Source organism: Glycine soja, chromosome 11 (genome assembly GCF_004193775.1).
Source record: "Glycine soja cultivar W05 chromosome 11, ASM419377v2, whole genome shotgun sequence".
Lineage (NCBI taxonomy): Eukaryota > Viridiplantae > Streptophyta > Magnoliopsida > Fabales > Fabaceae > Glycine > Glycine soja.
Genome location: NC_041012.1, coordinates 38689705 through 38717353, shown reverse-complemented (window position 1 = coordinate 38717353; position 27649 = coordinate 38689705). Strand labels below are relative to the sequence as shown.

General features: G+C 31.7%; 3 protein-coding genes across 4 annotated transcripts; 1 reads left to right on the top strand and 2 right to left on the bottom strand.

Moving 5' to 3' along the window:
- Window positions 1-2746: 2746 nt before the first annotated feature.
- On the bottom strand, window positions 2747-11281 carry LOC114374064 (protein LONG AFTER FAR-RED 3). 2 transcript variants are annotated; one of them, XM_028331658.1, is made up of 15 exons: window positions 11103-11281; window positions 10402-10559; window positions 9956-10057; window positions 9513-9585; window positions 8892-8998; window positions 8688-8811; window positions 7184-7378; window positions 6545-6630; window positions 6048-6155; window positions 5724-5819; window positions 5533-5631; window positions 5325-5399; window positions 4141-4272; window positions 3927-4042; window positions 2747-3243 (listed from the first exon to the last, which is right to left on the bottom strand). In XM_028331658.1, exons 1-15 carry the CDS (start codon window positions 11191-11193, stop codon window positions 3069-3071), a joined length of 1737 nt encoding a protein of 578 aa, XP_028187459.1. In that variant the 5' UTR covers window positions 11194-11281; the 3' UTR covers window positions 2747-3068. The 2 variants fall into 2 exon arrangements, 1 of the variants encoding a protein (XP_028187459.1); XR_003658517.1 differs by having other exon boundaries at window positions 3105-3243; window positions 4137-4272.
- A 2144-nt stretch (window positions 11282-13425) lies between these two features.
- On the top strand, window positions 13426-15733 carry LOC114374557 (prefoldin subunit 1-like). The gene is made up of 6 exons (XM_028332219.1): window positions 13426-13587; window positions 13687-13740; window positions 14681-14786; window positions 14931-14937; window positions 15057-15141; window positions 15354-15733. The coding sequence occupies exons 1-6, from the start codon at window positions 13564-13566 to the stop codon at window positions 15465-15467; spliced, it is 390 nt and encodes a 129-aa protein (XP_028188020.1). The 5' UTR covers window positions 13426-13563; the 3' UTR covers window positions 15468-15733.
- A 1576-nt stretch (window positions 15734-17309) lies between these two features.
- LOC114373226 (beta-galactosidase) lies at window positions 17310-26970 on the bottom strand. Its single transcript, XM_028330743.1, has 17 exons — window positions 26634-26970; window positions 25774-26013; window positions 25346-25492; window positions 24938-25016; window positions 24267-24450; window positions 23806-23871; window positions 22893-23138; window positions 22236-22442; window positions 21831-22134; window positions 21529-21688; window positions 21304-21412; window positions 21072-21207; window positions 20906-20961; window positions 20529-20828; window positions 20264-20386; window positions 18536-19225; window positions 17310-17823 (listed from the first exon to the last, which is right to left on the bottom strand). Exons 1-17 carry the CDS (start codon window positions 26776-26778, stop codon window positions 17650-17652), a joined length of 3366 nt encoding a protein of 1121 aa, XP_028186544.1. The 5' UTR covers window positions 26779-26970; the 3' UTR covers window positions 17310-17649.
- Between the last annotated feature and the right edge of the window lie 679 nt (window positions 26971-27649).

Below are 27649 nucleotides of genomic sequence, written 5' to 3'. Positions count from 1 at the left end.
TGACACATCACCGCTGTCTAAGGTTGTTCTGTGAGAATTATTTTTTTGGGTTATGGTTTGGTATCAACTATTTTGAAATATATTTTTTTTTTATTATTATTATTATTTTAAAAGTTAAAAATAATTGTAATTTGAGAATTAAAGGCTATACATTAAAAAGATAATTTAGTGAGTAATATAACTTATGAACTTTAGTAGAATTTTTTGTAAAAAAATATGGATAATTTCTAATTATAAATTTCATGGAGATTCTCAGTGCCATGTGAAAATTGGTTATTACATTTGTAATTTTGTGCGTTTAAGAAAATATTTAATAAATTATTGTGGAAAACATATAAATGGCAGTAAAAAGAAGTATAAATACAAAGAAGGAAAAATATAAAAATAAAAATAAAAATGAAGTAAAAAACATAAGAATAAAAACAAAATAAAGGAAAAATGTGAAAAAGAAAAGGAAGGAAAGAAAAAAAAAAGAACGGAAAGAAAAAAAGAACTAAAGGAAAAAAAAAGTAAAACCCGAAAAAAAACAAGAATTTCATTGAGCTTAACCAAGTTTTTTCCTAAAAAAAAGAGTTTAAAGGGGTAAAATAAACACTTAACACATTATAATAAATTATTCACAGTAGTTTTTGATACTGTGTTGATGTGGTTCACGGCTAGACCACATGAGATAGTGGTTCATTGTAGAATCGTCCAACCAGAAACAAGTTAAAGAGAGAGACAAGAGTTTGAATACTCCTAGTTAGGGGTGAGAATAGGTCAGACCACACTTTGAAAAATTTGAGCCTAGTCTACGATGAATTTTTGAGGTCTGAGTTTAGCCTATAGTCTATCAAAGACTTTTATTTTAGTTCGATCTGACCTTTTTAAAAGCCTAGTCTGACATGATAGTTTTTTTAAAAGCCTTCTAGTAATAGAAGTTATAGAACAGTAATGTATAATCAAAGTCTGCTAGTTTAAAAAAAATTAATTATACCCAAAAAACAATATAAGTGTATATATATATATATATAAGTCTGATAGGCCAACATATATATATAGGTCGGCCTATCAGACTTATAAGATTTTTTAATAAGCCTAAGCTTGGTCTATTTAATTTAATAGGCTTTTAAAAAAGTATGAGTCTAACCTTTTAATTAAATAAGTCAATTCAGGCTAGACTTTATCTAGGCCAGGTCGTAGGCCCCCTGTAGGCCGACCTGATCTATTCCCACCCCTACTCCTAATCCTTGCCTGTGTGTTCTTTCCTCCCTTCTCCTTCTTAAGCTTTGTATAAATAAGGTTTTGAGTATTCTTCAATTTAATGATTTTTTTTTTATATAAAAAGAAAGAAAGAAGAAAGACATACGACAAAATTTATGAATTTCATTATTTCTTCTCAAGAGTGTGATAAAATGGATAGGACATATGACATCAATCTGATTTGATATGTTTATTTGAGGATTAAATTAAAAATTTTAATATATCTCATTTTAACTCAAAAAACAAACTAATTGAAAACATAACAAAACAAACTAATTGAAAACAAGACAAAATAATTCTTTATAAAAAAACACTTAATATTTTTTTTATATTTTACAAAATATTTTTTCAATATTTGTTTAATTTATTTATATGTAAATAAAATTATTTTTCACAATTTAAGATAATAAATTTAATTTCTTTAATAAGTAATTGTCATTTAATATTCAATATTTTTGTAAATTTTTTTAGTCTTAACGAACCATCCTATCAATTCAAACATGTACGAGACACACTTTAATTTTTAATCCATTTTTTATGCAGGACAAAACATGCCAACCCATTTTCTGCATATTAATGACGAGGTAAGTTAGCCCATTTTACCATTCTTATTTCTTCTTTTATTATTATATCATATAATAAATAAACATAAAATAAAAAAATGAAGTTATATAAAATTACAAATTAATATAAAAGCATCATGAAGCCATACAAAATACTCCTAATTCTATTTGTAAAGCTTTATTTATTTAATAAATAAAAATTTATATAATTTCAAAGAAAACAAAAACATTTTATTAAGGATTTATTAAAACCAAATTTCTACGATCATTTTTTTTCCGATTTTAAACATTTTTTTAACTGTCCAATTTGATTATCTATCAAGTTCACTGACGAATTTTGACCAACTTTGTCATCTATGTAATTTTTTTTTCTTTTAAATATATTTTTATCCTTCTAATTTAATATTTTTTGTATTTTTTTTCCGTTTTAATTCTTGTAAAATATATTTATTTTATTTTTCATCTTTAAAGTATTTTAGATAACATTTTGAATAGCAAAAAATTTCCCTTCTATTTTTCTCCATTTGATTATACCAGATCAGGTAATAACTCTTCCATTTATTTTCTTCATTTATTTTATTTTATTTTCTATTGTATCTTTCTTTTTTAGCAAAAGAAAAATTATAGTGTGGTACATATATTACTCCAACTTGGTGTCTCAAAAATCATATTAAAGCAAAGTAAAAGATGAATTACCAAACAACACACCTAACTGCCAATAACATTTTATATACCACAATGAGTTAATTCACTACCATTATGAGAAAAGGAAAAAAATCCCATTTTTTTAATTATCCAAAACCAAGACAAGGAAGGTATTTTGATTAAAGGTTCGCTCGTTTGGAGTGAAAAAGATGAAAATAAATAAAATGAACAGTAAAATGATGTAAGACTTACACTTTTACTTTCTACTTTAATTCATAACTTTTATCTCAATTGACTTTCACTCAATTTTATTTCAATCTACCGAATGGATCCTATGGATCAAAGATTAGCAATTGAGTTCGTCCGTACTGAAAACTGCTACTAAAACCATCTTTTACATGTGTATTTAGAATTAAAAAACCAACATTTTATTCCCTACATCCTAATCTAACACTACTATAATATTGACAAACAGCAAAGACTAATTCGTAAACATTTTTTTTCACATATCAACTAAAATCTAGAGCTTTTTTTCATATAAGGAATAAAATAAAAACATTTTTGAAGAATTTTATAATTTAACCAAAAATTTATTACCTAACTGAAAATGGAAAAGCTTCAAGGATATGCTCTCACACCAGAAACATATGTTTCCTCAACATTTGCAGATGCATCTTCAGCAAAGTCTTTCCATGAATCAGTGGACAATATGACAAAATCTGCCAGTTTCCCTGGAGATAAGGATCCAAGATCTTTGTCAAGGAAGCTTGCACGAGCAGCAGAAATGGTGTAACTGTCAAGGTAACAGAGAGTTTTAGTATCATGTAAGAACAGTAAAAGAAAATCGTGCATATAAACTGGAAATTGGAATATGATCATATAAGGAAAGTGCTCCACTCAAGCAGATAAAGGATTACATACAGCAATACACTTACTAAAATTATCATATGAAGAAGTTGTGCACTTGTGCATGTACCATGTAATTACTATCAGCAGAAAACACAAAAAGAACAATACAACACTGAATGAAAATGTCTGAAAAGTACAAAGCACAGAAGATAAGTGGTCTATCCACTATTTAAAAGCCATACATTTAATGGTCCTACCTACTAAATTCAGATGGGCATGAGCACTAAGGAACTTCTCTTCTGAGATGCAAATGAATATAAAGTTAAGTATGTAATCCAACAGACCATATCTATTGGATGTTATTGTTATATTCCTAAAAACTTGGGCTCATGTCTGTCTCAATTCCATTTTTTCTTTAGTAAAGATGAATATTGAGCAGGCCATTAGTACTACATCATGATATGCTATATGATATTTTGACTAATTTTCTAAGTTTGACAAACCAACAACACCCAAAATGGTTTTCTTTTCACCACATGCAAAAAATTTCCACTCACTAATCCACCTAAAGTGGCTCTCATCACACAAGCAGACAAGATATAAAAAGAGCTCTTTAATGTTGCTTACGCTTTTATAGCATCATCTAATGAAATGCATTCAGATGGAATCCATGCACTTTGCCAGTTGGGGGGCCTCCTTTTCATTGCTGTCTTAATACCACTTAAGGGATTGATATCTACCACCTGTAAAAGAGAGACATGATGTTGTGCAAAGTACCTCTTAACTAGTGTTACAGAATATGAAGCAAGGTGATGAGTACTAGTAAATGCTACATACTTACTGGCCAGTCAGAACCAAATGCCACTAATGCATTGTTATTTAAGAGTGACCGAAACAAATATGATTCCTTTTCAGCCCTATCCTTGCCAAGCTTTTTGCTAGTAGAGTCTGCATCATCCAACAATTGATCCGGCTGTTGACGATTGGTAGTAAGAAATTATTACAAATCTAGTGAGGGGCATTGTTTATACTGTCAAAACATATAATAGGGAAGGGTTCATTATTAAGTCACATTTTAGGTAAGAACAATAATGATACAAATTGAAGGAAGAAGAGAGCTGCTGGCAAGTTTGGGGCACAAAGTAGTGAAGAGAAGAGATTTCATAACAGTGACAAAACTTTTTTGGAAAAAGCACTTTCACGATGCAACTGAATATACATGATTATTGGTTGCTAGAATCAGCAATTCTTTTTGCCACAAAGCTGTAGGAAATGAACCTTTAAGTGCCAAATGCACTAGTACATTTAGAATTTAGAAAGTATATGTTCTTGAGATTAGCAAGTAAATAATATGTTCATATGAGCAATACTAACCTTTAGAGTGGAAAGTATTTTTTTTGGAAACGGCTAATTGTATTAATATAAACAATACTAACTTTCAGAGTGGAAAGTAAAACTCTATTTTATGATTTCATTTGCATTTATCTTTATGTTCTTGGGATTCGCAATACACTTGAATTTAGATAAAAGAGGCACCAAGATTAGATAATTCATGTTTCAAATAGAGAATCATTGTAAAAGGAAATCTTAGTTGCTGGATTGATCTGACATGCGACAAACCCTCTCATTTTAATTGCACATACCAGCCATTCTAGTGATTGTTCTAGTACCAGTTCATTTATTGTCAGGCAGGCCCCATGGTTAAGTTGGTCCAGTCCAACTCAATCATGGGCCACGGGTTTGGAAAACTCATAACAAGGGAAATACAAGGGGGAAGAATAGGAATTAGTTATGGGAGATCAATTAACAAGTCATGCTTATATAGTGGGAGAGGAAAAATTAATTTCTGCTTTTCTGCTGTGGACAATAGTGTGAACCTTTGTAGAAGCATTGCTCTTGGAATTGTGGAATTCATTCAGCAATATATTCTTCTCTGTTAAAAAAACATTTCATATCTTTTTCCATATAGGTCTCTGAGATTATATAGTAATAAAAAAGACACTCAAGATAATGATCATAAGTAACCTGCATGGAAGCAACAACCCGTTGTTTTCCAAATCGACCTGGGGTTCCAGCTGCCAACTGCTGGGCATGCTCAATCTGAAAGCAGAGTTGAAGTTCCTTGTTAACTTGATTCACAATGATTATATTAGAACAAATATCACTGAAGCAAAATTTTGCCATCATTAATAGAAAATTATTGAAGCTTTTTATGTTTATGCAAAAATGTTACCCTGAATCGTCGGTCTCTCATTCCATTTGTAGAAGCTACTAAACCATACATGTCCAAGATAAGGTCATTTGCTTTGTCCCCTATAGCATGAATAGCAACCTGAAATGAATCACCAGAAAGGCAGCCAGCTGGTAACTGAAATGTTATATAAACACAAAAGTTTGGTAATCAATACCAAAAGAAAAAGTCACCTGTAGACCATTTAAATCTGACTCTGTGGTCATGTTGAGAAGAGCTTCAAGCTCAGTCACTTGTAGACCATAATTGTCAGGATCATCAACATATGGCTACAAAATTTGAAATACCATGGTTATTGGTTAATCCCATCACAACTACATGATTCGATGTGCATAGTCAAACTAGGAGCTAAATTTCTGTCCCTATAACCTTAGGAGCTCCTTGTCACCTCCAACCCATGTTCATTAAAAAAAGGATAGAAAATGGACAAATAAATAGATTTTGAAATTTTTTATTAACAGGTAATTTATATGTAAAATTTGAATGTCTGGTCTCACCTCATAAAGCAACGCACTATTAGAACCTAAAGACCCATCAGCGAAAGCTTTGACACCACCTATATAAATCCATTCGCTCAAGGCATGTCCGACTCTGTTAATCACACCCTAAGGTGGAAAAATGTGACTTAAGGAGACAAATGTTAAAATTTACTGGACAGAAAATAAATATATTCCAACACCTTTTTAAAATAGAGTTTACAACAACTATTAATGCAATACCAAACACACACGTGTATGTATGTATATGTGTGTGTGTGTGTATATATATATATATATATATATATAGAGAGAGAGAGAGAGAGAGAGAGAACTATTAAGATCACGCATCAGCTAGGTATATGATGAAAGTACTCCTTATTAAAGTGAAGAATTTCACTTACAAAAATGGCAGAAAGATAGAAAAGAAGGAACACATAAAAATAAGCTCTAAGAAATGAGGAAGAGTGATAATATACTAAACATTCCATAAATCATAAGTCAGAAAGGAATCATACCACCAAACGTGACCATGTCTCCATTGAAAAGAATAAACACACTCTAATTTTCATTTTTGACATAGAATTAGCCCATTGATAAACATCTGTGCAATCCAAAAAAAAAAAAAACAATAAACAATCAAATGAATAGTCAACTAAACCCAAGAATAAGGTTTTTCACAAATCTCATAAAATCAGAGAAAACATCACAATTCAAATTTCCAAAGGAATTATCATTGGACCTTGGGTTTAATTTTGCATCAATCAGATGTATATTTTCCTACTCCCTTTTTCTTAATGAATTCAAAATATTAAATAATATAATTTAGATCAACTCAAGATATTAACAAATGAAGTTATGCAATGGAATAAGGTAAACCCTCTAGTCTCATAGTTATAAATCCATTACTTTATGTTGCATTTGAATGGTTTACGTGGGTTTCTTCAAATATAGTTCAATATACTGTACAGCAGAAACTGCTTGGTATGAGTTCTTTGGAGATTTAAACAATCTTCCTCTAATGACTAAGTTGGCATTCAGTTGATATACAAAATAAAAGGGGAAAAAATGGTATAACAAAAAAAAAATAGAAAACACCAAAACAAAAATGAATCACATTATGAGCTATAAAAATAACTCAAACTTATAGATCAAACCTGAAAAATCATCCCAAGAAAGTTCGGTTGAAAACCCAGGATAATATCTTCCCATATCAACAACCGTTGTCACCCCCCTTGTTAGGGCAAGATTGCTTGCTCTATGCAATGCCTCCCTTCTATCATCTACTGAATCCTCTGGAATCTGGGACGTAACAAGTGTCCTCGCTGAATCAATTAATACTCCAGTAGGTTCTGCATGATAATTAAAATTAGTTACACTGTATCAGTTTAAATAATACATAACCGAAAAGAATATTGAAAGGAAATTAGCAGTAGCATTTTCCACTGTTGGAATAAATTCATATATTGACAATAACATAACAACATGAAATCCACATTGGAAAACACATGAAGTAGACTGACAAACATGTGAGTAATAACATGGTAATGGTAAGGAAAATGCCACTAGAAATGTCAACAAAGGTTGACATGGAATGGCAATAAGACATGCTAATATGCTTGTTAAGGACGCTCCTAAAAGCTTGAGCTATTAGGTAGAGGCTCATGAATGGTTTTATTTTGTTAAATATTGTTGAATATCTTTAAATCCTTTTTATCACTAGTTTCCTATTTTCTGTTTTCAAGCATATCATATCGTGGATTTGATACTGTATTCTGTTATATTGATTTCTGGAATAAAAGGATGTAATTGTATTTTTTTTTCACTATTATAGAATTGATACAGCTGAGACCAACACTCTCTCAAATACCTCGTGCAAAAGCCCTTTGGGCTTTGAATTTGAAGCATGGACAATGCACAAGACTGTTTTACCTTGAGTTGAATTTCAACTTCATTTAGAATAGGAAAATACTTCTCATACTGTCTCTATTCAAATTAAGTGATTGGACACAAGTGACTAATGTGCTGAAGTTAAGGTTGAATCGTTCAAGTACTACCCATCCTTGGCGAAAACAATTCTTGGTCATGCTTTACTTACCTCCTGGCCGAATTCCGGATTAGTCAGAGCTCCTTTCCCCTGATGAACCGGAAGGTTAAAACCAAAATAATACTCTCTATTCCTTTGTTATCACATTGCCTATCACATTCATTACTTTCTATCTCTGTCTTTTCCATCTTCTTCTTATCTCTCTCTTATTTCCACCCCAATACACCCCAAAATGTGGTGTACGAATATCATAACTCTTTAGAATAATGGGGATGGCAAGAATTAAATTCATGACTCTTAGTCATAGAGGCTTTGATACCACGTCAAGGAAACTAAAAAGTAAAAACTCACAATATAGCATCAAGAAAATCATCATAAAAATGCAGAAACTAAAAATTTAGTAGTTCAAGTTATTGACTTTCGAAATTTACAAGTTCACAATGAAAAATGGTTAAAGAGTAGGATATGCAAAAAGGATAATCCCATATTATTTTACGATGGTCTAATACTCAGTCTTATATTCTTTAGAAATTCACTTCATCACTGTATCTACACAAAAATGAAACCACCAGAATGATCAAAATCCTTTAATTACAAAAATCATAGAGTATTACCTCCATTGGCAGTCCTCAATATAGTTCCCCCTCTTGGATCATCTGTTAAATTTGTAATCCCAGCCAACGTAAGTGCCACTGAGTTAGCCAAGCCCATGTGGCCGTCCACTCTTGACAGCCAAACCTGCTCATATACATTAAATAAGATTATATTGCTGCGAATGAAGATTTTCAAAAGGGAAAGAACATAAGTAAAGGGCTCACAGGATTATTAGGAGTAACATCATTGATCCAAGAGGCAGCTGGAAGATCTCCTCCCCATAGATCATTGTTCCATCCACCACCCAAAATCCAGGAACCTTGTTTTGTGCCTAATGTTGAAAATATACAAAAAGAGCAAACGACAGATATAATATAATTCCAAAATCAGAGGCACACTTTGAAAATTGTTCTATGTTATATTTCCCATTTGATGAACATATTTGCGTGGATTTAACGACAAGCCTTTAAGCCTTCTATTCCAGCATATTATTACTCAGAGAAAGAATGACAATATTTTCTGAAAGCTCATTGAGTAGTTTCATCTTAAAAAAACAAGAGGTAAAAGCAGCCAACTTTAATGAATCTACTACCAGAGGAAAAGAAAAAATGCGATTAATATATTTGATGGATTCAAACTAAGAATTAATGGAATCAAATATATACTTTATGACACATAGAAGCATAACCACAACTATCATCAAGTTTGTTTTAGTTGCATCAACAGAATATTTAGATGATAATTTTAGATTTGGAACCTCAATCAAATTTGAAAAGTATAACACAGTTTGCATTTGAGCAGGCACTCAAAACTAGGAAAAAAGCATGCAAAAGTTCAAGACTTACTTTGTGCTGCATCTTTGATCCTTCTGATAAATTCTTCCTTTTTATTAACACCTCTCAGCTTCACCTGCATCATCTGTAACTACAATAGGATTTTAAAACAGGGAACACATTGTAGATTCACAAACAAAACGGATTTCTCAGACAGTAAAATCAAAATTAGGTTCATATTCAAATGATTCAAGCATCCTAATCTATGGACAACCAAAATTCATCATAAGCAATGCAACTTGTGCATACTTCTGAACCGCACTTGATTGATAGACTAGTAGTTTTGCATAAATGCCTTCAAGAATCAAATGTTAGAGATTACAAGAATCTTCTTACTATCAGACAGTCCCATATGATCATTTCACAAAAACTAGGTAATAAACAGACTCAAGCACTTAATAAAGAAATGGGACAAAAGAAAAGAAACATTCAGAAAACTGGGACATGCACTTAACCTGCAATCCACCATCAATGAAATGCACATGGGAATCAATGAACCCAGGAACCACAACCTTCCCTCTAAGATCCAAAACTTGAGTTCCATATCCTTCGAATTCCTACATAAAAGTTGAAAAGCACATCTGGGTCAGACCCATTTAGCAACTGAAGGCCACATATAAAAGCAACAACAACAACAGGCTTCAATAGAATGAATTAAATTAGAATCTATCGATGTTGTAAAGATTTTTACAATGTCATTCAATCACATATTATAGTAAGTTTGTTGACTTTTACAAAAACTACTTTAAATGTAGCATCTAAGACGATTTCTAATTGGTTGGTAATATAACAAAAATTTCCACTGACAGTGCATAAAAATCAAAGTCCAATAAAATTGCTCTTCTTTCTTTTGTTTATTCACCAAATGGGGAAGTGAATTTAGCAACACAACAAGTATAACCTGGACAAATGAACGGTTTCCGACACAAAGAACCCTCCCATTGGCCACTGCCATGGAATCTGCAAATGGGAGAGAATCATCACTGGTATATATCACCCCATTCCTCAAAACCAAATCAGCCACTGGCTGAGACAACTGTGACTTCCAAGCCAAAAAATCTGAAAAAGAAAAAAAAAATTAAAACAAAAAGTCACATACTTAACTGAATTCCAATGTTTACAGAACCATCTAACTCTACACCATGACAACCATAGTATAAAAAATACAACAAATTTTAAAAACCAGAAGTCATGACACACAGAGTTATCAAAATGACAAGACTTACATACAATTCTCAATTCTGTAAGTGCTGTTCTTCAATTAGAATTAGAGTTTTATCTCGACATAAAACTCTGATTATAATTGGACAACAACACATACAGTACTTATAGAACAGTATGCAAGTTTTGTCCTTATCAAAATTAACTTTAGTCTTAAAAATTGACATTAATAGTTGTTTCCATAATAATTATTGTAATGTTTTTATCTGCAGTACAAAAGAAAAAGTAAAAAATTGCATGAGAATGGAGCTAAGAGTATGTGAGCATTCAAAATGAGCAACGTGGGTACAAGGTAGAACAGCAGGATGTTGAAAGGAAGGTGTTTGATAGTTGTGTTGTGTGAGAAAGAGAAGAGAAGAGAAGAGAGAGTTCATTACATACATGTTGGGCTGGGAAGAGGCAGAGACAGAAAAGTGATGCAGAAAAGGATTGGAGCAAAGACAAATATGTGAAGGAGAACAACAAAGTCCATTAGAATTGGAAACAAAACCACGCTTTTCTCTTTCTATCTCCTCACTCACTGTCCACCTGCTCACAACTGCCTCTCACCGTTACACATTGATACCAGTGACTTTAAGCTATACTATTATTATCTTAGCTATAAATTCCAAAATAAATATTATAAAAGTTAGACTTATCATTGAGATTCTCATCAATATCCTATTTTATTTTGAGTCGCCATAAATATTTTCGTTATCCTGAATCTCATGTATTAAAAGTTTTATTTTAAATTTTTATTATCAGCATCTTTATAAAGAGGAAACAAATTTTTTAATATAATTAGAACAATAAAATAATTTATTAAAAATTTAAAATAAAAATTGAGTATGTATCTAGAATTTAAAAGTTATTTGTACTAAAAGTTATATTTATTAGAAAAAGTAAAAAAGATCTTGTATGTTGACAAAAAGATTCAATATATAGTTTTTCTTTAAAATAAAATATTTTTCTTAAAATTTATTTTAAATCTCACTTGTTGGATTGAGCTTTAAAGTAAGAGTTTATTTTTTATATAAATTAATTAATATGAAATCATGATAAATAAAACTTATAAACCAAAAGTTAATAAATTGATCATATATGAAAATCGTGATTAGAATGACAATAAAACGATAGTTTATATTGTTAAGATTATTACCTCTGGTTTTTATTACTAGCAGTCATAAGTTTCTAACATTATATTCATTTCATATCCCTTTTGATTTATACTGCTACACAAAAATTGTTTTAATCCTTGTAATTTTATAATGATAAAGACTAAAAAGAATCCAAAAGTATTTGTATAGTATTAAAAATGATGGTTTTTAAATTTAAAGACTAAGAGGTAAAATTTACATTATCATGTTGTTGTGGGTGTTTCTAATTCGAATAAAATAGTTATTGTAAAGAATAGTTATGTGTTTTTTTTAAAGAAAGTTATGTGTTTAAATCACATAACAGAGATTGAAAATTAACGAAAAGGAGAAATAAAATGAGATTATATCGTATTATTTGGATGATTAAAAAAAATGTTAGATAGAATAAATTTTGTTGACTTAACTTGTTTTTATGATATTTTAATTGAATAATTATATTAATAAGTTATTTTTTATATGTATAGAAGAAAAATTAAATTACACTGAACAACTTATATCAACTATTACATTAGATCATTTAACACTAAATAAGTTTATCACAAAATCAACCATTAGATTAAAAAAATTATCAAATAAATTATGCTTTTGCAAAATCTTAAATTAATACAAAATTATTTAATACTCTATAATTTTAATAATTTTATAATTTTTATTCATTTCAATTATTATTAATAAGAATTTACTTTAAGTCTGATTTAAATTTGAGTCTTGATACATTTTACTAAATTGAAAATATTTATCTTGGTTAGATAAATTAAATTTTAAGAATATTATCAAAGACAATGTATTTTGATTTAAATAATTTATTTCATTTTTTTACTGAATAATTTATTTCAATTAATATATTTTTTTAAATGATAGAATTATGTTTGACGATGAAAAAAGGTGTTTATATCAAGAAAAAATATTATCATCATTCATATTTAATATTTAATGAAAATTTAGTAAAATAAAAACCAAGAATTTTAAATTTATTTTTAAACAATTATGATAGAAAAAACCTAAGCACATTTTTATTCTTACGAATAAAAAAATAAAAAATAAATAAATAAAAATATACTTAAAAAAATGATTAATTAAGATTTTAGTCCTCAAACTAAGTGAGTTTTAAATTTTTTATCCTTAAACTTTTTTTAAAAAAATATTTGGTCTTTAAATAATTTTTTATTATTACAAATAGGTTTTATTATTAATAATCTCTATCAAGTTTTGAGTTATATACTTAATGGCCACATGATTGGTAGAGGAGGAAGATGAAAGATGAATTATTGTTCTATTATATATCTCTTTATGAGATGATTGTTGTAAGTTTATGGATGATGCTTGAAGCATTAGGATTTAATAATAACTTTCTTCATTTTTTCTTTTACTTTTTAATAATATAATATTTTAATTATTTTACAATGAACCGTATTTACATTTCATCAATTAAAAAGAAACATTAACTGCATAAATTATTTTTAGTAGTGGCAAATCATTTAGGGACAACTTTTTTTATAAAATTATTTAGGGATTGATTAAAAAGTTAATTAAGCCTTAGAATAAACAAAACCTAAGCGCCAATTTGACCACGAAACGGTGCGTTTGACTCAAAGTGCTTATTTTTCTTGGTCTTCTTCTCCCGTTCCCGGATCCAATCTCGTTAGGGTTTTTGAGAGTTGCAGTTTGCACTTTGTAGGATCATCTCCTAGCATTGATCGATTGAGATGGCAGACGAAGCTAACAGAACTGTAGCCGCACTATCTCTGTTTCGTTCTGTCTCCATATTCGAAATTTTTATATATCTTCTTCCAATTGCAGTAACCATTTTTTTTTATCCACAAATGCAGGCTTTCCTTGAAATTCAAAGTCGCATGATCGATACTACTGGAAAAATAAAACAGGTTTGTCGTAATCGTAAGCTCTCTTGATTTCTAATTATTATTTGAATTTGGTTGAACCTAGCTAAATAATTGAATTTGATTGAAGGAAAACAGTACCTTAAGCAAATAGTAGAAAGTATAAATTGAGTTTAAAATCTATGCACTGACTGTGTAAAAAGGTTTTTACACTGTCCACTTATCAGAAATCACGCTAAGGATGGCTTTTATGGTAATTATTCAACAAAATTAACATACTTGACCTCTGCTGATTGTTTGGCGGTGTAAAAACTCTTTACACTGTCAGTGAATGTAATATTTACTCGTAAATTTATAAAGTTTTTTTTTTCTTTTCATATTTGGATTAACTTGTGGCTACTACTAGTAATTAGTAAGGTTAGGCTAGAGGTATCTTTGTAAAAGAAAAAGGTACCAAAGGAATTTCCTTTTAAAGTTTGATCAGAGGCTGAGTTGGGATGGATCCTAATGGAATCGGATTGCATTTAGTTTCATGTATATATTGATGGTGTTTTTCCAACATGTATTTCCTGGCTCCATTCTTGATGTTTTGGAGGATTTAATTGATGTTCTTGGAATGGTTGTGAAGAAGCTGTTATGTTGAAAAAAGAGTGATTTGATGCACAGTTGCACACTATTGCTATGATTAATATATTAAGATTTAATTAATGATTTGATGCATTTATTTTGCTATGACTGATAATACAGTACTGTGTTTTAAGTGGTATGACTTGTGCGCGTGCTGGCCTTGCACTGCTATCAACTCTGACTGAGAATACTTACATTTGAGTTCTGAAAGAAAATATGTAATTTTATTTATTTAGAAATGGGAGAAAAGAATGTAAACCTTGACTTTGGTATTTTGCATATGGGAGTTATATCTATATGCTTGTTAGGGGTTGCCTGAGACTCTTGGAGTTTATATGATCTCCCTTGGCACATGCAGGTGCAAACCCAGATGCGTTCCAAAGAAGCAGAAAAAAAGCGTGCTTTTCTGACCATGGAGGAGCTGAAGCAAGTTCCTGATGATACGAATGTTTACAAATCCATTGGTATGTAAGCAAAATCATGAGCCTGTGTTATGCTGCTATTCTTTAAACAACCCTACAAATATGAATAATTGTATTGCTATTTGTATTTAGTGATGCCCTAGTTTTCTACAGAAAAATGATGAGTCCATTTATTTTATTTTGCAGGAAGAATGTGAGTCCTGGTTACCTTTTTGAACATACTACTAAATAGAGTACACAAAAAGCTTGATTTATGGGCTGTTCAGAAAATATAAATTGCATACTTTAACATGCTCTTAACATAATGGCCAGGTTTGTATTGGAGACCAAGGCAACATTAATGAATGAACAGGAGACCAAGTTTAAGGATGGTGAAGCTTCAATTACTGCATTACAGGTATATGTCCTTCCTTCATTTGTCTGAAAACTTGTATTCTTCCATCATTTTTATACTCATTTCATTTCAAATTTTCTAAAGGTGAAACAAAAAAAGTTAAATCTGTTGATTGAAACAAATATAACTATCTTAGCTAAATTTCTAAAGCAGTAAATATGACTTTCCATAATCTTTTGAGCGAAAATAAGTTCTTATTATATGGCTTTGAACAGAGCTCAAAAGAATACTTGGAAAAACAGATGGCAGAGGTGGAAACCAATTTGAGAGAACTGCTACAACAAGATCCTGGTCTTGCTAGGCAAATCATGTCTATGAATGTAGTGTAAACTTTCCGTTAGTGAAATTAACTTAAAGTGGCAGGGTTTTCTGGTGCATTTGAGAAAATAGAAAATTCAGGACTTGGTGAGATGTGAGGAAGGATGTGTACTGCCTGCTTCATGGATGATTTTCTATACTTCTCAAAATGTTGAATTTGGAGGGATTTTTGTAAGTTATTTTAATTCTTAGATTGTTATGTTTATTACATGAATGATAATCCTTATTAGTTGTGTGCAGTATGGTTATTGGTTATTCATGCATCAACTTCTAGTTAGTGTGCATCTGCTATTTCCTATGTGTTGTCTTGTTGTGCTTGAATGTAGCAGTTTGGTAATTGAGGGTATTATAAGCTATTAGGAAAAAAAGGTGGCTCTAATAGAAACCATTAAAACTGAATTATTGGAAGCTTAATTTATGACAAAACTGAATGGGAAGGTTTGATTTACATAACCAACCTCACCTAATGAAAAAATGCTGTGCATGTTATTGTTGACGAATATGTAGTATACGTAGAACTATATCTTCATTGTTTCAAGTCAGTGCAGTAGTAGAAAAAAAGAGTTGTGTTTTATGGTGATTGGAGAAGAGTAGCTTGAAGTTCTGTGAAACTAAAAAAGGAAAAAAAATCCCCAAAAGGTTTAAAAAAATAAGGAAGCACGCATATTGATTTTGTCATGAGTATTCTCGATGGACATTAATATGTTAATGGTCGAATTGTCATTTTTAACCTTAACAAGTGAGATTTGTTCATTCCATCCCACCGACTCTATTAGACATGGGTATTGTCTCTCCAATCCCTGACTCCGACTTCTCAACATGTCCCATATCCGTATCCGATATCCGACGGGTTAAAATTTACTATCTCATTTCCGTATCCGATCCCATCCTATACCCGATTCAAATTAGAAAAATATTTTTTTTTGTAAAGAAAATATTAAAAATTTGATTTTAGAAAAAATAAATTGATTGTTAAACATTTATTTTTAACTATTTATATGTCAATAAATTTATTATAGTGCATGTGTTTACAAAAATTGTTAAGAAAAAAATATTAAATTATGTAAAAATTCTAAAATAAAATTAACAAGTAATAAAAATTCTAGGTCTTTTGATTAAATTATGCAAAAATTCTAAAAATTTTAAGTGGCGGGGCGGGTTCGGGTTTGGGGTCAAGGCGGATCTAGTAATCTTATATTCGTATCCGACTTTTGGTTATCGGAGAAAATCCAAACTGGAACCCATATCCAGTCAACTCAAGTATTATCTATTGACGGATTCAGAAGAGTACTCATGGTACGGGTTTTTTTTTTCTCTATCCCGCCACGTACTGCCTAGTGCCTGTTCCAATCACTTCGTAGTTCATAGAGCTCTGAAATTTTGAGCGATTTTTCAGGCAATACGCTGCAACACACAACGAATTTATGTAGAACAATGTTGTGTAACAAAGCTTGTACAAAAATAACAAATCTAAGTAAGACTTTTTCTTAAGAAAGATTTATTATCATTTAAAGAGACTTTGAGAGCACAAATTGTGTCTTAAATCTCTGGAATTAAGATTTAACATCAAATTAACCCACTCTCTATACAACTCATTATTAAGTTGTAAGACCATACTTTGACAATTATGAAATATAGTTGTCCTAAAATATGCTGTGATATTATTATTATTTAAATCCTATAGACATGATTTTAATTAATGTTGTGGGTTCAATTCCATCCGTTAACAAAAAGCTAACAATAAATATTTGTTGATAAAAATAATAATTTTAATTAATGTTTATGAAATACTGAATTTATAACAATTTCTTACATAAATGCCACACAAGCAAATTCAAAGGAGCCCGAACAAACTTACACAATCGAGGATTATTTTTTGTTCATTTCATTGCCCTTGATCTTCAAATAAGAACAGTAAATTATTCATATCACAGTTACAGCACATTTATTAAACAAGTTGTGAAATTGTCTGCTTGGTTCCTTGGGTAATGGAACAAATTTGTACAATAAGATTATTCACCTTCCACATTATTAAATCAAGCTTCCAACCAAAATGATTGCATGGGATCTTTACACCAATAGCTTCCAAGTTTCTTTGTAGTCCTTAGTAAGCACACCAGTCTTTGGTCTTCGGTCTTCGGTCTTCTACAAGATGTTTATTCTTGAATAGAACAAGTCATGTGATCCAAGAAATCAAGAGTTTTGAAACTGGGATTTGTAGATGTCATGACCAGAAGTGGCTGGATTTACTGGGCACAGCCTAACAGAGAATGAGTATGGCACAGGAGGAATCAAATACTGTTCGTGGACACATGGCGACCAACTATCATCTCCACCCAATCCCATGTGCTTGTGATCTAGATGAATCTGCAATGCCATAAGAGATAAGACATTAAAGATGATAAATTGCATAATTAATATGAAAAAAAAAATAATTTGGGCTAAATATATTTTTACTTCTTGTAAATAGGACAATGTTTGCTCTTAGTCCCTAAAAATTAAATTGTTTTTTTTTAGTCTTTCATTTATGGAAATGCGTCATATGTGGTCCTTATTTCCATAAACAAGGGATTAAAAGAAGACAATTTTTTGTGCAGGACAGACGAGGACTACATTTGACATATTTCATAAACGAGTGACTAAAATGAGATGACTTACTTTTGAGCACTAAAAACAAACATTGTCCTATTTACTAGGACTAAAAACCCTAGTTAGTTAATAATTTCTATGAAACTTGGGATAATATATCAAAATATGGCCACATTGCCATCTCATAAAACTTATTTGCATATGACCATACCAGGTAACAGTCAAATCACCTAATTGCTCATGAATAAATTTGTATGAAGTAATTCATGTCACAAAGAACAGAACACTACCACAATGTACTTTAATGCAGCAAACTGAATGAACATACACTGCATATAGCTGCAAAAAAAGTCAGCACTTATAAACAATTTTGAGAACTAATCTTAGGGAGACTACAATTGGACCCAGAAATCAGGGCAGCAAAGTTACACATCCCTAACTTTGATCTGGAAGGAACATATGCAGAAATATAGAAGCAACTTATAAATACCTCAATGCTATCTCCTTCAATGAGCTCTTCATTGTGTGTCGCACGGTCAAGTTCCGAGGTGCTGTAGTAACTTGCACTCATTTGCATGGGTGGAGAGCTACCATACTTAGAAGCATATATTCCAAAAGCATCTTTGTTTCTGAATGTTGCCCATCTAACATCTGCCCTACCTGAAGATTCCCCCGGAACAATATAAGGAACATGCAACTCACTAACATTATGTTCATAGACTGCAACCAGGGCTGCAGCTTTTCTATCTGGATAACACTCAAATGGTCCTCTTCCATACCAAGTTACTTGATCCAAAGACTTTTCCACATTTAACTCGATTCCCACACGTGGCAAAGGAGGAAGATCAGGGTTTGGTTTCACATTACATTCTATAATGACATCCCCAGAAGCATAAATTGTATATGCCATTTCTGTTGTAAATAAAACCTTTGACTTGTCTTGGTTGGAGAGAGAACCATCCTCGCCCTTGGTAACACCAAGAAAAACCACCAATATTCTAACTGAGTTCTCCGTAATATTTTGCACAGAACAGCTCTCAGTAATAAAGTGGAGGCAGTCCATTCCAGCTGCTTTCCACCTGGACAAATAACTGGCTGAACCTCCTCCTTTGTCATTATCGATAGGAGCTCGCCAGAAACATGGGAGGATGCCCTTTTTCATAACATGCACTCCTTTAACCTAGCATTACATTAATACCAATGTTTAATCAAGTCAAAAAGTCATACAAAAATTTGAAAAGAGACATCATGAAACTTCATTGAAGAGGGAACTTAAAAAAATAAACATATAAAAATTCCCAAAATTATGACGGGTTTCCGCCCTTCAAATATTTATTAACTTGGGCGCTTGTTTCAAGGTATTGTCATATTCCCATGTTTGGTACAATTTTTAGAAAAACATTCCCAGGAACTATTGATTCCCAGGAAAACAAAATCTTCATATTTACCTTGCTTCACATTCCCATGGTGGAAGGTGGGTATCTTAGATTCCCACAGGAATGAAAGTTATTTTCTACATTAACTACCCCTCTCCACTTCATTATTTCACATTTGTCTCACTTTCTTTTCAGTTTTTAATCAACTAAATTTATTTTTATCTGAAATTATTAAATGGCAACCAAACATGTTCATGGGAATAATATTCCTAGACATAGGAATGTGATTCACAGGAATGCAATATTATACAATGAAACTAACACTCCCTCAAGAAATATGAATAAGGAGGGAAAGTAGTGAGAAGGCATGAAAATTTTGGGAATTGATTGGGGAGGCTTAGGCCAAGGTCAGAATCTGTTTATTGCAACTCTGATTTTCTATCTTTTCCTTTCACTTTACATTTCCTAGTCACTGTTGTGTTTTTCACTGTTACCACTGCAATTGGACATTTGCTCTGATTTTTTTCATAGACTTTCAGTGTTAAACCAGTTTCTATCATATATCTAATATCAAAACCTTGAACCTTGGATAAATAAGCTGTGTTTCATAGCAAACACTTGGGCTCCTATCAGAGGGTTTAAAAAGGCATTAGTATTGAAAATAAATAAATTCAAGACATTCTTCATTATATAACATGAAGTCAGGTATTACCATTTTAACACATTTGTCCAGTATTCTACATCTAAATGAACTGCAATTGTTTTCATTTTAAAGAGACAAGAAAAATTCCAATATAATCAAACATTCAATGGGCAATAATAAGTTAAAAGTTCAGATTTACCTTCCAGCTTTCAACTAAACCTGTTTTAGTATTCAAAGTCAAATCCCAAGCATCTTGCTGTTTGACTACGATTGTATCTCCTAGTGTTTCAGCAACCAGAGTGCCACCATTAATATCAATAACCTGAACACAACAATCATTCATAAAATAGAAAACTTCAATTAAAGCAATATCAGCATATACTATAAATTACTAAACCTCATTACTTAACCCTAAAGAGACATATGTCTCAGTTCTAAAATGAATAAATATGGTAAAAAGTTACATGAGGTGCAATGTTTCTCCTGGTAGGCAATTGAACTTGAGCAGATGAAACAATATGACCAGCTTCAACCCAGCGTGTGGAGTTCAAAAGTTTAGCTGTTATAGTCAGGAATAGTTCTTCTTCATCTGTTGAAGCCCATAGGGAATACCATGGACCTGATTGCCAATCAACAGCATGACTACTCTGGGGCTTTATAGGGACAAGGCCCAAAAGACCAGATCCAAGGTTGTATCCATCTGCAGAAATAGACCAGCTGAACTCCAATCCTTCTGTTGTTTGAAAAAAATGAGTATTTTTTATCTGCAAAATAAAAAACTAAAATAAATAATCAAGTAAAATTAGACTAGAGAAACAAAAACTCCAGATAAACTGAGTACCTCCAATTTTCCTTCCTTTAAAGCCACCTTGATTGGTTGGTATAAGTACTTAACCTCTGAAACAGAAGACAGTCATGACTAATGATGCAAACAGACAAAGAATGCATTGTGATTTGTGACTCCTAGAAGGTGGTGTGGGAAAAAATGAGCCAATCTATCAGTTTACCATGTAAAACAGGATGAGGAGTTCGATCAGGAAATGTGAGGCCATTCAAACAGAAATTCAAGTCATTGGGAACATCCCCAAATTCACCTCCATATGCCCAATGCTTGGTACCATCTTCATAAACTTTCACCAAGGCCTACATCCAAGCAAAGTGTAAAATTGAGAGAATTCAGACAACATAAAGTGAAGTTGATCATTCATTGATTGGTTACGATATTCAAAAACCACTCACTTGATCAACCCAATCCCAAATAAAGCCTCCTTGGAGTCCAAAAGTGTTGTCAATTGCTTCCCAATATATATGTAGATTCCCATTACTGTTTCCCATTGCATGTGAATACCTGCCATTTGGGTTGGACATAACAAATAAAAAAATTATATAATTATCTATCACTGTAAACAACAGGGAACAGTAGAAGTCATATTATGTTGTTGATGTAAAACTACAAAATCATACTCGCACAGTATCAGAGGACGTGTTTCAGTTGGATCATTGGCTATTTTCACCATGTCCCAAACACGCATATACATAGGACACACAATATCAGTGCACGGAGTCCTGGATCCACCTCCTTCATAATGCAATACCCGAGATGAATCTCTTCCCCGAATCCAACCTGATGCATTGACAAAATGGAGAAAAGAAAAAAATATTAGAAAGCAATTTTTCAAACAAATGTAATAGCAGAGTCAATAAAAAAGTTACTTCAAATATGCATACGCCATCAATTGGTAAGTGAACCAAAGTGCAATGCCTACCAGCTAAAGCAAAATGATTTGTTCCAAATCCAGATTCATTCCCTAAAGACCAGGAGATAATACATGTGTGATTTTTATCTCTCTCAACCATGCCGATCACACGATCCAGCATTGAAGTTGCCCACTTTGGTTCCATAGTGGGATGCTTGAGATGTTTAGAATAGTCAAAATGATGTGTCTCAATATTGGCTTCATCTATCATGTACATGCCAAACAAATCACATAGCTCATACCAACGTGGATGTTGGGGATAATGGCTGTTCCTCACAGCATTAATATTGTTTTGCTTCATTAAGACCAAATCCTGTAAGCACAGCAATTATTAGTGTCTTAAAAAAACAAATAGCATTTGGCCATCATAAACTAACAATTTTTTATTGAAGAGGAAAAAAAGATTAGCAGTACCTTGATCATGCAGGATTCTATGTTTGCCTTCCCCACTTGTGGATGATGTTCATGCCTGTTCACACCTCTTATTACAACTGCGTGTCCATTAACAAGCAGTTGTTTGTGGGCTTTAGATACTTTTCTAAACCCTACTGGACATGATTCACAGTCAACAATGCGGCCAGATCTATCTTTCAGGACAACAACTAGGGTATAGAGGTATGGCTGTTATAAATGCAAACAAAAAAGATACATGAAAAACAAAATAGGTAAAAGAAAATTAACAAAAAAATGGTCATATGAAGCTTTAAGAAACTCCAAATATGTCAATATACTTCTAATCACATAAAAACTAAAATAATTGATAAATCATCATCAAGATACAGGTCTTTAACCTTTCCATACGAGTTTAAGAAACTCTGGTAAAAAAAACTTATCCGCCTATCACTCAATGACTATGGAAACAAAATGTCATAGATGAAAAATTGCATGGGAAGGAGGTAATAAGACAAGAAACTCAGGAGACATTTGCAGGTTTCAGTTGTGGAGTAAGCATTAAACAAAAATCTCTAACTACTTCGATATTATTTTTCAATAGTAATGTAATCATTAGTTTGCTAATCAATGAATAAAATCCACCCAAACACACGAAAAAATATGACTGAAATTTCTCACTTTTTCTGCGGACCAAAGCTTTGGCGATTTCAGTTTCCCTGTAAGAACATAGCCATGAAACCCTAATGGTTGTGCTGGTGCACTTGATGATTGGAGCTTTATGTCTGCCACGTTAGATGAAAGGAGATCAAGATTCCCGTCAGAGGTGTACCAGCTTCCAGAATCAAACAATGTAGCTTCTATAGAGTAGTTTGTGAGAACATTATCCTTGGATGTCTCTTGTAATCTATCTATTTTTACTTCAACCTGGATTATATATGCATGAGATTGATAATATGTCCCAAATAACGATAACATGTGGATAAAAATATCAGTGTTTTTATAACAACAATGACATGATGGGGCAATTATGGTAGAATAAAGGAAACAAAGGTGAAATTTATTGTGAAAATATAGGGAAAGTCAATTCATTTATAAATTTGGGTAATTACATACACTTTTACAAAAATCAAAACAACAAAACAATAGAGACTTAAAAATAAATGGATTTCGGTAAAATCTTCCACAAGCAAGACTTGTAACAGATACCTAACAGAATTATGACCTTAGATTTAATGAGCATAATTTAACAAAATATTTATGAAAAATAAATGGATTTCGGTAAAATCTTCCACAAGCAAGACTTGTAACAGATACCTAACAGAATTATGACATTAAATTTAAAAATCAAAACAACAAAACAATAGAGACTTAAAAATAAATGGATTTCGGTAAAATCTTCCACAAGCAAGACTTGTAACAGATACCTAACAGAATTATGACATTAGATTTAATGAGCATAATTTAACAAAATATTTATGAAAAATAAATGGATTTCGGTAAAATCTTCCACAAGCAAGACTTGTAACAGATACCTAACAGAATTATGACATTAAATTTAAAGAGCATAATTTAACAAAATATTTATGCTTACCATTATCTCTGCGCAAGAAAAATCTTCGGCAAGGTTTGATTTGAAAAAGTAGTCAGTAATAAATACCTGCATACCAATATTTTGAAAGATATTAGCATCAGCAGGGGAAAAAAATAGCGAAACAGCTGAAAACTTGGACATTCTATATTCAAAACAAAAACTAGATATAAAGATACATCTAAATAATTATCAAAGTTGGATTTTCTAGGACATTTTATTTTAATCATAAATTAGGTGCATTTAGTTAGGATCCAATCTAGCTCCCAGTTTCTTCTACAAAACATTATATAACCTCATAATAATGTTATTAGAAAATGAAAGAATCACACTTCGATTATTGTAAACATTAACAACTTCTGTTTTGACCTTTTATGATGCGCACTAACATAACTCTAATAAGAATGCTTCTCGTAAACAATATAAAGCAATAGTAGGTGAGGAGAAATTTGGAGAAAACTAACCTCCGGCTTTGCCATAAGAAGAACATCACGGTGGATACCAGATAACCTCCATTGGTCCTGGTCTTCAAGGTAAGAACCATCACACCATCTAAACACTTGAACGGCTAAAACATTCTTAAGGTCTGAACCACAGGGATGGCAAAAATCGGTAATTTCAAACTCTGCAGGTAGTCTGCTGTCTTGGCTGTCATTGCAAAATAGAACCAAGAGTTGATTAAAGTCAAAGCTTCGTTCATTTTATCTTTGTTCTTCATAAATATTATAAAATAAGACGCTTCATGCCATATCCACCAAAATAAAATAACATAAGCCCTTTCATTTTAGCATAACCATACTGAGGACCAGATGCCCCACTGCTATGTTTGACATGGGACTTGCACTAGAAGGGACAAGATGGTAAATATCCTCAAATGATTGGACAGCAAGTAAAATTTTTTTCATTGCCGAAGACCATCGTTACCAATTTTTCATCCATTTCACAACATTCCTTCCTCCCATCAAGCATTGCAGTGAACATTATCTCATCTATTTTCTCTATGCGCCCCCCCCCCCCCCCCAAATCATATTCACTTGAGTTGAAAATACAAAAGAACAAATACTAACCAGCAATTATGTATATATGTTTATGAGCCAGTGATCTGCATACCAGAGAGAGAGGGAGAGGGAGATACCTATATCCAACAGGATGCCCATTTATCCATGCACAAAAGGCAGAATCAACTGCTTCAAAATGCAACAAAACTCTTCTACCTACCAAAAACCAATCAATGTTCCAAAGAATTAAGTATTTTAGACTAGAAAACAGAAAGTACTGACAGAGACTTAAAACCAACAGGAATATAACAACAAACAGCATATCCACAAAATAGGATACCAAAAAAAAAAGGAAAAGAGAGGAAGTGAGAGTGAGTGTGTGTGTTCCACCAAACTCATTGTAAAATGCATTGTAATTATGTCTGAAGTACAAATACAGAACTGAATGATAACAAAGGAATGAAAACACCGAATTCCTCATTAGTGCATGTTGATCCACAAAAGAAAAATAAAATAACACTGTTAGGAAATTTAGTAAGTCATACCCTCCCATTCTTTAGGAATGTGGAAGTACGTTCTGTAACAGCCAGTAGGATTTTCCACAGGAATGAAAGGAGGATCTAGTGGAAATGGATACACCACGTTCGTATATATAGGAGTGTCAAATCCATGTAACTGCCAATTCGAAGGAACTGTCCAATTTTGAGGGAAAATAAGTAAACATTGATAATAATATCAGCAATAGCTAGCTAAGAACAGAAAATGTGAAAAATGAAAAATCAATTCAAATACAAAGCAGCATTTCACCACAACAACAGACCCTACACTACAGCAAAGCAAATTTTAGAGAACAGGGTGCAGAAATTATAGCAGACACAGTGAGGAAAAAATTACACGCTGAATGCAAATCTGTTTTGCAAATAAAATATATGCACTTAAACATAAATGTAACACCCTGACGAATCACACCTACCTGGCAAAGTTTTCCACCCTGAATCCTGGAACTCACTTTCATAAAAATAAGTAGGGACATTGTTGGGACTGTCAGCAATGAAAAATTTCCAATATCCAGACAAGGACTTGACAAAAGGCAAATCTTTGACCCAAAATGCAGCACAGTCAAGAGACCCCTGAACAGCATCATCATTCCAAACAGCTGACTGGGAAGCCAAAAAATCCACTTTATTGCGTTGATACCAATATTTAAGAGATCCTACACATCACAAAATTCCAGATTGTTCATAATTTATAATATATAACAAACAAATTTAAGGAAATGCAAAAAAATTTAAATCCATAGACTTATTTCACAATTTTACTCTCAGTAAACATCCATCCCAGAAAGCTACAGTCACTGATTTGAACTTATTTCCTGTGCATTGAACCATTGATTAATGATTAGTTTATAACAACAATTATATGAGGCCAATAATCCACACTTAGTTTTCTTAAATTATTGTATTCAATCGACATCTTGAAAGCATTTATGAACACTCCAGTAAAAAAGATTGAATAGATAATAAGTTTTATGAATAGAATAAATTTTTAGGGCAATTCTCTTTCAAATAGCCTCTAAAAAACTTGAATTTTAGAATACTCACATCCTCACTTCATTCTCTTAAATCATTTCATTCAGTAGACTCTCATGAATGGAATAATACCTTTTACAAAGGCAATTTTTTTTGCAAAGGGTATCTAGAAAAATGAACTTTTAGAATATAACCAATCAGCATCCACTTATCTAACAGACCCAAATACGAAATTAATCCCATTTTAGCATAGAATCTCTCGCAGTGAAGAAAAATCGGAAAAAGAAAAAAGGGTGTGTTAGACCTTCAAGAGATTCATGGCAATGCAAGGTAACATGAGGGTCCCTTTTCCTCCACTTGATGAAAGAAGGATCTTCCCACACTTTGTAACCATTCTGTGAAGTAAGATGGAGAGAGCCAACAACAACCAAAGAAGAAGAAGCCATCATCAACACAATTCAGAAATTTCACAAAGAGGATGAATAACAGTAGATCAGTCAAAGGTATAATAATATATCATATCACTATCAGCGACCAAAGCCGCCCCCTTTCAGTTTCATATCTTGTGATGGTGAAGGTGATGATGGTCTGAACCACATGCCACGACTCGTCGTTTTGGAAATGGATTTTTTGCTTCGTTGAATCGTTTTAAAGAACACTCTCATATTTTTTTTTTTCAGAAAGTACAAAAATTTATAGAACCAATATTGATAATAAAGTTTAGTTAGTTTTTTTCCTGGGTGAGATTAATTTTACTCGTAAGTAATGATTGACAGTAAAATAATAAATTATTCTCACTCAGATTCAATACATTAAAATTAAAACTCTTTATTCTTCTGTTATGTGTTAAATGCAGTATAATTTATTGATGACTTCAATTTACTAGATCAATTGACATATAATTATTTGTATTTACAAGAAAAATGATTTAAGATTATATAAAAAAATGACTTGATTTTAAATGAATTATTTGTTTGGTTAAAAGTATAAAAAAATCATAGTTAAAAGGTTTTTATAACTGGAGCTTTGTTTTTAAACTATTCAAAAAATTAAAATTATGATTTTTTCAACAACTAAGCAAATATACTTAATTTTTAAAAGTGCTTTTTTTTCATTAAAAATGGTTAAAACAAACGAGCTCAGTTTTTTTTCAAAAGTAATCTATCTTGACGATGTACTTAGCTTTTTGTTTTACATTTTTCTGATGTTACAATCAAAATATGTATTATTTGACAAAAATATGTTTATGGATAAAAGATACATTTCTCCATCGGTGCTTCAAAAAGTGAGGAAGTGGGGAGTTAAATAAAGGAAATATAA